At 39.2% G+C, this 12,368-nt stretch overlaps 1 protein-coding gene across 1 annotated transcript in view; it reads right to left on the reverse strand.

Moving 5' to 3' along the window:
* The window catches only part of ITCH (itchy E3 ubiquitin protein ligase), a 114,196-nt gene that overhangs the window by 32,832 nt on the left and 68,996 nt on the right, over positions 1-12,368 (reverse strand). The window contains 3 exon segments of the mRNA XM_026656790.1: positions 4,494-4,728; positions 6,615-6,784; positions 11,113-11,155. Of these exon segments, the coding sequence (XP_026512575.1) occupies positions 4,494-4,728; positions 6,615-6,784; positions 11,113-11,155 (448 nt within the window).

Here is a 12,368-nt window from a genome sequence, read left to right on the forward strand (position 1 = left end):
ATAACACTTTTGTGTGGATGCTTTTCTGCTATTTAATAGTACCTTTCATACCTCTGCAGAACAGGAAGTCTCTATATCCAAGAGCCATCAAACTCAGATGAGAAATCTCCAGGTTGGAATGAAGAGTCTGACCAAAGTCTTGAGATAGCAGATGGGGAATGGGCAGAAGACTCCATGCTGGGCAAGAACCAAGATGAATTAGGTAAGGGTACTAGACTGGTTTTACCCACGTTGGGACAATCAATATGATTTTGGCTCAATCTCATTTGATATTGTTCAACAATCAGTGGCATTGGAGACCTCTCCTCCAAGGAACAAGGAAGGCATCCCCCGAGGGAGTGAAGGCCAAAGCTGCCTCTCAAGCAGAACTTTCTGTATTTCCTGTTGGCAGTGGTAGCATACAGGTCATGAACTGCCCAAGCCAGAAAAATGTGATTGAGAACCCCCAAGTCCAGTTCTCACTCATAACCACAGGAGAAACGTCCGCTGGGATAGTCTGCCATGGTGTTTTGTATGCCTGGAAGGTAAGAGACTGAAATGAGGATATGGTTGGCTATACATCAGAGTTCCATAACTTATTTGCTTTGGTACAGAGAACGAGGAACCTCATTCCCGCATGATGACTGATGTGGATTTGTGCTGAAAAGGAGCACGGTTCCGGTGTCAGTTCCAGGGGCTGAAACTGCTTTGGCGGGTCCCATCTGGTGGATGTTGCTGGTATCAAAGATAATGACTTTGGGGGTGCCAAAATAGCATGAGATGCCTGTTTCTTCATCGTTACCAAGGGAGCCTGGGTGACTTGTTTAGGTACTAACGTAGCATGGGGTCTGTAGATACTGCCTTTCTGTAGGTACAAGATTTAGACTCTTTTGTAGTATGGTCATTCTTGGGCAGTGCAGAGCATGCCTTTAGTACTAAGGCATGCTTGGTACCGTGATCTCTGGAAGACTTCAGAGCCCTAGATACAGTACACCAAAGGAGCCTGGAGACTCAGCGGTACCCAGACCGGGACCTGAGATCTCCAACAGTCTTTTTCTGAGAAGACAGGCTTTTTTGAAATAGGCTCTTTATGAGGAGAACTAGCACTCTTCCTTTTATGAGTCTTTCCAGTAACCTCTACTGGTCTGTCCTGCAAAGGCCTAGGTGAATGCAATGCAGAAATTGACAAAGCACTATGCTCACTTGGAGGCCAATGTACAGGGAGTTCTCTTGGCCTGGATTTGAGGCCATCACTAGGAGCCTGACTCTAATCTCCCAGTTTTTATTAGCTCTGCTTTTAAAGGCTGAGCAGATACTACACTTTTGAGGGAAGTGTGTTTCCCCCAAACAGTGAATACACCAGGAATGTCCAACAGACTCCCAGCAGGTGAGGCAGCACTTAAATCCCGGAAATCATGACATATCCCAGAGATGAAATCTGAGGAGTAAAATAAGCATAAAACAAACTTCACACAAAAAGTAAAGTGTAAGCATAAATTAAACTAGAAGTAAATAACTACATTAAACTAAAAACTAGCAGATTCTAAAGCTAAACTTCAAGTGGTAGATGCTAGACATTCTGTCATAGGCTGAGGTGGTTGAGAAGGAACTGAGGGTGGTTTGCCCATACAGCCCTAGGTCTTTGGTACCAAGCATGAGGATATGTAGGGCACATGTGTAAGATGAATGGATACTACCACCAAAAATCTCTGATCAAAGGCTCATGGGGCGCATGCACACCTGAAGTGGAGCACCCATATGGACACTACTTGAAGAACAACAACAATTCATGTCTGGTTTCAGGTAGAAAATTATTCAAATCATGCATTTGCAGTTTAAAGCTAACAGAAATGCTATAATTACTTTGTATAAAGTATTTATTATTTGCAAAGCACTTTTATAACTAGTACCTCGTTCACAGGATCTAATAAAACTGTGTACAGGAGGCAGTGGTACAACATAATACTTAAAAGGGTAATTTAAAAGGAAATATTTTCAAACACTTCAAAAGCAGAATGAATAGCAATCAAATTCCAAATAGGCTAGGGATGGAATTCTACCCACTAAGTACTAAGAGAGCTAACACCCCATCTCTGAAGCGTGTGCCACAAAGATGACAGCAGCCAATTAGAAGCAATTAATTAGAATCCAATTTTTATCCATGTGATGTCAGTGGCACTGGATCCAGAATATGAAAAGAGCAAGCTGGCACATAAACCTGAATAAAACTTTGCAGACACTGTAATTAGGAGCTGAAGTATTTTAAAATTTTAAACTTTATCACTAATTTTCTATATGCACAGCAAGATAATGTAAATACCTGAAAGAATAGGAGGGTGACCAAATTGCAGGAAATGGAAAAGAATGACAAACTGTACACAGCTCAGTTTATCCACAGTAAACTAACAGAATGGTTCAGAGCTGTAGGGAAACTATTCTAGCCCAGATGATGAAGCTCTAAGATCAGCATAATGTAGACACCTAGTTATCTGCTGCAGTGCAGCAAACTTAAATAGCAAGTTGTAAAATTACATTGAAGACATATAGAACAAATACTGCTTTATCATTCTGTAAGACACTAAAGATGTTTCTTTGACCCTATGGATACCATCTAGTCTTGAGGTGCTTTATGCCTTCAGGACCAGCTAGTTTCCTCGGGTTGTGGGGAAGTCTGGAAAGAGGGTGCCTCTGTGGCTAAGGAAGGAAGCTTCAGGAAACCCTCCGTGAAGACAGTCCAACCCTGCACACCATCTTATTTTGGCTTGAAACCTGCTCACCTCTCTCAGATGGCTCTCCCATTCTGTTCATGCTAAAGCGTGGCAATGGGTGGATAGCTCACAGCCGAACGAACCAAAGATGAACACTTTGTGGCATGGAGCTAGGAAGCATCTCTATGATGAAGAGGAAGCTGCCAGATATGTGACTGAATGTGAGTGAGAGCATATGACATCGTCTGCTGTTTGGCAGAGGCCAAATGATGACTAGGGAAGTGAGAGGAAGAGAAACTGAAAGAGCGGTCAATGATGGGGCAGGGACAGGAACAAAGAGGCAGGGTTGCAAGTTTTCTTGGTACCTTTTCCTCAATTTGGAGAACCAAAAAGGAGTTAACTCTTGAAAAGACTAAAGTGCCCAGAGATTAAAACATTTTTTCAAATCCTCTCCTACTTGTTTGTTCCCCTCTTCCCCAACCATTCTATGGGGTTGGAGGACTCTTGTACCAGGCTACTACTAAATGTTTTAGTGTACTGGCAACAGAGTGAAATTAAATAAAATCCTCACCTATGAAATGCTAGAAATTTCAGAAATTGGGAATCTAGTAAAATTGCACTTCTTAGCCAGCATCTTGGGAGCTACTTGATGAATGGGAAAAGCACTGCAGGCAATAAGTCCTGAAAAGAAAGCATCTTAGGAGTCCCAAGTCCTTAAACTGGAGCTGCTCTGAGCAGTATTCCAGCATCAACACACCTGTGATCATGGTGCAATAAAAGATATACACAAGACCCTGTTTACTGTGTGGCCAACTGGATGTAAATTTTGTGGCAACAACAGGTAAATTAAAAAATGGAGGTTTTTATTTAATTAAATTTAAAAATTAATAATACAATCAGAACAGCTCTACCCCATATGTTATAGATTTTTTTCATTAAATTCAATGTTATTAAGTCCCTAAATGTTCATTTTGCCACAGATTTTTGCAGACAGCGTATATCTGCATCACAGAAGTTGTCAGTGGGTAACTGAGTATACAGCATTTGGGACTTTTAACATCTGAAGAATGAGTCAACCTGGTATTGGGGAATAAGTACAATAGCTTGATATTTCTGCTGAAATTACCAGCAGAGAAATACTCGAGGTTAACATTTCCAATTCTATCGTTTGATTTCAGAGTTTACATGCAAGTATGGTGAATGGGGCAGTTCACACTCCTCAGAACTATTGTTTCAGGCTGCCTACAGATTAAGGCAGGCAACACTTCATAAATTACACTAGTCACATTGGAAAGGTTTTCTTCACAATCATGAAGTTCAGACACACGGTTTTGAAAAAAAATGCTTACATTCTGAAGTGCAATTCTGTGGCAAGGGGTTGATTCTCTGGCAAATTCTACAACTGAAGACTATGTAGGATCATGGCTACAGTGTTCACAGGACTTGGGCTATTTGGAATTAAGGACTTTAGGATGGCTTCTAGATCCTGATTACCCCAAGCAATAACTGCTTTCCTCAAAATAACAATGTTAGCTCACTACGACCTATATCGTACTACGTGATCACATCGTGATTTGAAGACAAAGGTTGCCAGATGAATAAAAGCTCAATAGTTTGAGGGCATGTTACCAAAGAGAACAGAAATACCAACAAATTTAATTTCTTACTTGCATAACCTATGCCTGAAAACCAATCAATCAAACTACACAGATAGTCTTACTGGGCAAAACACAGAAGCTATGGGTGTTTGTTTGCAGTACGTGAGATAAAACAGAACTAAACGGTACAATAGTACTGAACTCCTACCCAGGTGGAAGAGGACCTTGACTGACAGTACTGTGTGGCTGAGATGGAGGATTTACTGGCTGGACTTGTCTGGATACTGGAGGCGTGGTCAAAGCGGAAGCTGCAGGAACTGTTGTTCCAGCTGTTGCCCCCTCAGGGCTCTGTTCTGAAGGTGCATTTGGAGTTGTACTTGGTGAGGATCCTGCACTGGACTCATCATTTTCTATGGACATAGATGAAGGACCATTGACACAGCCTATGAAATCAGAGAAAACAAAAATGGAAGAAAGGTTCTTAGTTGGTTTTCTCTTATTATTGTTTAAAACCCAAGAAATCTGTTTTAGAAATTGTTAATCCACAAAAACAAAGGCTAGTAAAATAGGTCTGTCAAAAAAAAGGGTAGGTGTAAAACCACACATTTTACCTTACTGGAACTCAGAAGCAGTTCTTTCCTACCTTGCAGAAATGCTACATTACTAGTACTGCCATGAACTAGCAGATAGCTTTTATATTTCTATGATGGAACACTCATTATCTTTAAAATAGCAAGTTGCCTACTTTCAATAAATACTGAAGGTATGTAAATGAATCCCTTTTTATGTTGCTCAGTTAATTAAACAAATTATTTTTTTTTACAAATGAACTATGCCAATTTCCTAAAAAGCAAATTAGATGACATTGATCTGAAAAGAAACTTCATTCGAGAGAAAGAAAAAAAACACAATGGGTGGGAAACTTTAAAGGGAAGCATTTAAAGTTTCAATTTGGTCAGCAGCATATCATTATTTAGGAAAAAACAGAAAACAAAAATTGTGTTTGATTTGGCCAAGATAAGTAGGTTTGAAAAGTTGAGATGGACATTGCTGTATTATTTTTTTTAAACAAACACTGAAATGATCTTTTAACAATGTTCTAAGCATTGTAAGAGATAAGAGAGCTGCACTGCCCATGTAGCTATATTAAAATATTATAAATGAGGGATGCAGTGTTGTTTAGTGATGAAAAAGAAGAACCCAAGTCCTGATTTAGTCTACTTCCTGAGCTCTGTAGGGGACAGCATTCGCTATAGATGCTTTCCTGAGAATATTCCATGCTGCACCTAGGACTGGCTATTCAATCAAATACTATTTCCACTTCTCAGTGGGCTGCTGGGATGCCCTGGTCTTTGCTCCCATGAGGAAACTGACTCCCACAAACATCCCTTTAAGAAAAATTCATTGTGTTTTTTTCTATAAATATGGTTTTCTAAGCACTCTATATCTGAATACAGATTATGTAACACATCATACATACCTCAATACAACGCTGTCCTCGGGAGCCAAAAAATCTTACCGCGTTATAGGTGAAACCACGTTATACCGAACTTGCTTTGATCCACCAGAGTGTGCAGCCCCCCCCCCCAAGCACTGCTTTACCACGTTATATCAGAATTCGTGTTATATTGGGTCACGTTATATCGGGGTAGAGATGTACCTACACTTGTCCACAGCTCGAGATAATGTCTCCTAAGAAACTCTAGGAGGCCACTTAAACGTAATCAGAAAAGTCTGAATGACATGGCCTTTTGTAAGCAACTGGCAGATGATAAAAAGTAACAAAAACACTTACTCTATTTTAAGGCAAAAAAATATTAAGAATTTGGCAGCCTTTTGCTATTATATGACAGTTTTTAACACGGTAGATGGTTGGATTTGTAACAAACCCACTGTAATCTACCAGAGCCAATGCTGCTACCTACTCAGGAAGGCTGTTTTAGACACCAATCCTTCCAACGCTTACTACCTAGTGTAGTCATATCAAAGTCAATTGGATATGTCATGGTAGTAAGCATTATCCTTGGTAGTATTTGCATAATCAGGCCCTTTGGGGGCTTTCTGCACTTCTGTTAGTGGTTGCAATATAGCCATTGTTCTTTCACAGACATGAAATGAGAGATTTCTAATGATAAAAACAGCAATTAAGAAAGAATGTACCAAAACAGGAAGCAAGATAATTTCTCTATGGCAGAGCATTTCTGAAGGATTTGCTTAAAAAAGGGATCAGTACATCTGAGGAAAAGATATTAGAAATGGCCACGACTGTTCAAATGGAATGTATCTTATAAATAGCTTTTAAATGGATGGTTGGCACTGGAATACATACCAGCTGCAGAAGAGGGTCTACGAGGAGTGGGTGGAGGTGGTCGGGAGGGTCTGGGAGGCCTAGCAGGTTTAAAGACTCCATTTGTGAGTACTGGCGAATCACTGCCATTAACAGTCCTGCTTTCACTGGATCCTGCATCCTCATAGCTTTCAAGGCCATTTGCATTAGCCCTTTGTGTGGGAAAATAGAAACAAGAATTCTTAGGAATTTATAGAAGATATTAGAACTGAAAAGTTAACTATTATGGCTTTAAGTAGAGGAAATTCTGAAAAATCTTATAGGTTATAAACATATTATACAAAACAAATAGTTTTTGTACAATATGTTTACATATTTGTTATAGCAATAAACCTCTTCACAGTCCAGACATACAACTATACAGAATTTAAGTTGGTTGCAATATATCTAATAGGAAGCATTTGTAGATGAGTTTAAACAGAGGTGAAGAAAAGCAAGAGGCCATGTTTGGAAGGATGGAATAGGAATACTGGAAACAGCAGAAGAGATGGGGATTGGAAATCTGTATAAAATTCTCAGTTTGTTTTCAAAACTTATTTTTTAATCAAACGATTTTCATACCAGCATGAACACATCTCATAAAAATCACAGATTTGTACTATGATACTGATGAGATTTTTCAGCATAATCTTAATAAATAAAGTAATCCAACATTAGAGGAAATACTTACAAATTAAACACGAGTTTACGTAAAGGGAAATGAATACATGGAACGTACAAATACAATACAATTTAGAGTTATTTTCAGTATTTGCATGTTACACTTATACCATATTTGTACTTCTATAGTGCCATTTTATAGGATCTAAAAGATCTTAACAAAAATTAAGGAATTAAGCTAACATCATTCCTGAAAAGCAGGCATTATCCCCATTTTTCAGATTGTTTAATACACAGTGCCTAAATTTATCAAAACAAAACAAAAAACTTCTGTAAACTTAGAGTTAAGGTTGCTAAGTGCAATTCAAGAGAAGACACACTGGAAACACTTGTTTAACAATATTAAATAGTAGGGAAATCACAAGATAAGATTAGGTAAACAATTCTGACACTAAATGTCACATTTCTATTATATCAGAGAAATTTACTTGTAAATATAGCCTCTGTAATAAACTAAACTAACTGCACTCCTTTTAAAATACCAGTGTAATTTCCTTGACAATGGATTGCTGCGAGGTTTGGAAAAGGAAATAAGAACTTCATTTCCAAAGGGATCACATGACAATTCTATAATCCAACTGAATTGCCACAGATTTTTAGATAGTGTTTGTGTGCCCCTATGATACAAGAACATTCCCAAGGTACTAATAATCTGGGAAGCTCCTTCCATCGGGAATGGAAAAAGCATTAATGAGGAAGCATTACAGAAAGCCACAAAGTACTCAAAAGAATGTGTAATGTGCTCCTACTGGCTGCTTTAATTTGAAACCCTTCTTTGCTACGGGTAACAATATGGCATTGCTTTTTTATGTTTGAATTGTAAAGCTCTGTTAAACCTTAAGAAGACACACATTTTTCAGATGTATTGGCCATCAAACCAAGCACAGAAAATTTCAGCCTGAATGATTCAAATTTGACAAAATTACAAGCAACTGAAAACAGGGACTTGTAATGGAAAATGTTTGACAACTTTAACTGCAGGCTTCACTGCCGCCTATCATGAATTTTCAAACTTTTACATAAGCCATAATTCAGATATAAATGACTCAATAACTGAAGACCTTTTTTGTATCAGATATTAGAATTGCAGCCATATAAACTAATCAGACCCTACACTTCTGAAAATAAAATTCTGTACAGGTACATTGTTCATTGATCAGTGTGGATGGGTCAGAATAAGTTTTACAGTGGACCACTAGTTGCAATCTCATCTAGGGAATCATAACCAAGTATCTCTGTAATAAACATACTATTTGTACACTTGGAATTTTTTTTTCAAAGTAAGAAAGAGGCTAGGAATAGAAGTTGTATTTCACCAGATATGTGGAATCAAGCCCAATTACGTACCTGTTTGACCTAAATATACAGCACTACTTTTGCTCTGTATCAGGGACAGTGCTCATAATAATTTAAGTTACTATGCCTTATTGCCCCCAAAGAATTTAAAAATAAGTGACTATATGAGGATCATGAGCTAATCAACAGTGATTTGAAATTGACTAGCGTTAAAGCCTAGTTTTTGCTCAGTCCCAGAACATCTTACTCGGGTTTTGAACATTAAGGTCAAGAGCATTATATTTTATCCTCTTGCATACATTATCAAAATCAGCCGGGGGGGGGGGGGGGGGTATGATGTATATAAAGATGTTATTTGATATATAAGAACACCTATGCTACCCTCACATTCTAGAATCAGTTCGTTATATAAACAACGCATAGCTGTCCCAAGATAAACCCTCTCTGAGCATCATATAATTGTAGCTGGTATGGAGATTGTGTAAGTAATTTAGATGGTCATATATTTGAAAAACAGCTCCTAGAGGGCAGAGAGGTCCTTCTGTTTGGGGGCATACAGAACATATTGCCTCAGCAGCAGAGATGGCTTTCAACATGTGACAGGATGAAAAGTATCCTTGGTACCTAAGAATGAAAAAGTACCCTTTACGCATCCAACTGGTTCAAAATGCAGTAGCTTGCCTACTGAACACAGTCAAGTTCAAAGTTTCAGTTCTTTGTCTTCAGAGTCCCCACAGAACTGGCCCCAGATGTTGAAAGAGATTATTTCAATAAGATCAAAGCATCCTACAAGAACTGTATCGTATTGGAACAATGGACACACTTATTTCAGTTTAATCTAAATCAAAAAGGAGCAGGATTAAACTAAACCAAAATAAACATTTTTAAACCAAATTAAGAATATCACCATGGGTTTGCACCGATTTAACTAAACCAGCTTATTTAAACCAGAGCAGGTCTGTGTATAGACACGACCCAAGACCTGGGAGGAGAAAGAACTGACCAAATCGATTACACAGGCACAGCCTTGTGAGCTCACAACCATTAATCTCAGCAAGGTCTGGGATTCATTCAGTCATTAAGTACTTATCAGTTTAACAGTACAAGGCAGCAGAAGGAAACCTGTTTTTTTTCTTCTTTTTTTCCTTTGGGGGGGGGGGGGGGGGGAGAAGAGGCCTGTAACTCAGGAACCTCTTGGTCAAATGAACCCAAATTTGGATCACTAATAAGAACGGCCAAACTGGGTCAGACCAAAGGTCCATCTAGCCCAGTATCCTGTCTTCCGACAGTGGCCTGTGCCAGGTGCTCAAGAGGGAATGAACAGAACAGGTAATCATCAAGTGATCCATGCCGTTGCCCATTCCCAGCTTCTGGAAAACAGAAGCTAGGGACACCATCCCTGTCCATCCTGGCTAATAGCCATTGATGGACCTATCCTCCATGAACTTGTCTAGTTCTTTTTTGAACCCGGTTATTGTCCTGGCCTTCACGACATCCTCTGTCAAGGAGTTCCACAGATTGACTGTGCATTGCGTGAAAAAAATATTTTCTTTTGTTTGTCTTAAACCTGCTGACTATTAATTTCATTTGGTGACCCCTAGTTCTTGTGTTATGAGGAGGAGTAAATAACACTTCCTTATTTACTTTCTCTATATCAGTCATGATTTTATAGACCTCTATCATATCCCCCATTAGTCGTCTCTTTTCCAAGCTGAAAAGTCTAATGCTACCGTACATCGTTAGACAAACCAAATTTCAAAGCAATCCAAGTAACTGTCAAGTATCAGGGGGTAGCCGTGTTAGTCTGTATCTACAAAAACAACAAAGAGTCTGGTGGCACCTTAAAGACTAACAGATTTATTTGGGCATAAGCTTTCGTGGGTAAAAACCTCACTTCTTCAGATGCATAGAGTGAAAGTAAGCTTATGCCCAAATAAATCTGTTAGTCTTTAAGGTGCCACCAGACTCCAAGTAACTGTTAAGATTCTAGAGCACTTATAAGAGTAGAGCTTTAAAGCATGCAAAATGGCAGAAATGGAAACCCTCTAGCCGTTTTTCTGTATTGGTGAAAAAAAAAATACAGAAAAAATATACTTTTTCTTAAATACCATTCTCATTTTGGGTCCCCCAAAGCTTTTGTGGATGACACGTACTACCTTGGGTGAAACTCAACAGACAAACCATTCTGACCCATATAGCATCAACAGTTTGATCTCTAGCTCTGTGCAGAAAAACCCCACATAGAATGGAAAATTTTAGAGTAATGGCTATTTTGGGGGGGATTTGTCTCTGCAACCCCTAGCTCGAATGACCTCAAATCTGGACTACTAACCTTACCCTGCACACTCCTGCGGTCCACCTAACTTCAAAGGAATCCGACCGAGCATACTGATTTTAGAGTACTTTGAAAGGTTGACCTTTAAATAAAAGTCATAATGCAAGCTTAAGTATAATGGTGACGCTGCACTGCTATAATAATCTAAAAGCAGCACATGAACAACTCAGGCAAGAAATGAACTCCTACCTTGTGTCGTTTCTTGCTCTGGAACCATCGTTCTGCGTGGGGCCTTAAATACCAGAAAAAGAAAGACAATGAACTTATTTACTGTAGACTTCAAGGTAGAAAATAGACTTCAATGCTCAGATTCATTTCTAATGTTGAGGTTAATTGAAGAGCACCTCCCTATTTGTGAAAGCTTCTTTCACACAAATCTATGTACCAGTCACGTTAAGCTATTATTACTGAGGAGCACAAGAAAAGAGCAGTAATACATTCTTTCCCCTCAAAGGTGTAACAACACAGATTCTGAACATTATTCAGCTATTGTGTGATATTGCCAACTGCACAAGCTCATCAATCATGAGCAATCACTTTTGTTTCCTGTCCCCATGACAGACTCAAGCAACCTTCCACTGCCAAACTCCACCTTGTAGAGAGCTATTTTTAAATGTCTCTCTCTCCCTGCTCTCCAGGTGGCAGGATAAGACAGCAGAAAGAAAGCTGCCTTTCTGGAATTTTTCCTTCCTCTGCTTCATGAATTCCTCCCTTGGTGACAACAGGTGTGGGGTTGTTTTTGCTGGGCTAGCTCTCTGGTACTCTCTTAAACTGGGCCCTTTCCCCATCACTCTGTAGGTTATTCAGAGAGAACAGAGGAACCGTTGGCAGCTTTAGCAGTTGGCTACTCTCCAAGCAGAACAGCAGTTCCTGTTGGCCTCAAACAGAACTGTAGCATATCAGCCTAAACTCCAGAGTTCCTTGTAGCTCCTCATTCAACTGCCATGTACAAATCTGGCCCCAAAACACAGCACTTGTGGTACTGTGAGTTGGGGGAGGTTTAGGTTGGATATTAGGAAAAACTTTTTCATTAGGAGGGTGGTGAAGCACTGGAATGGGTTTCCTAGGGAGGTGGTAGAATCTCCTTCCTTAGGAGGTTTTTATGGTCAGGTTTGACAAAACCCTGGCTGGGATGATTTAGGGTGATTGGTCCTGCTTTGAGCAGGGGGTTGGACTAGATGACCTCCTGAGATCCCTTCCAACCCTGATATATTATATTATTCTGTGAATTGCACATTAGCCTATGTCTGGTTTCCACAGAGGAATATGAAGTTAACCAGATGCTCAGATATCTCTATGATGGGGACAATATAAAAAAAAAAATCTAGGTAGAAATAAGCACATATGTAAGGTAATATATTAATTTAATCAGATCAAGCAAGCAAGCAATTGTAATTCCAAGAACAGAAAAACCATGACTTTATATATAGAATATTGCAAGTACT

This window comes from Terrapene carolina, unplaced genomic scaffold, assembly GCF_002925995.2.
Source record: "Terrapene carolina triunguis isolate 2854851 unplaced genomic scaffold, T_m_triunguis-2.0 Scaffold233, whole genome shotgun sequence".
NCBI classification, from domain to species: domain Eukaryota; kingdom Metazoa; phylum Chordata; order Testudines; family Emydidae; genus Terrapene; species Terrapene triunguis.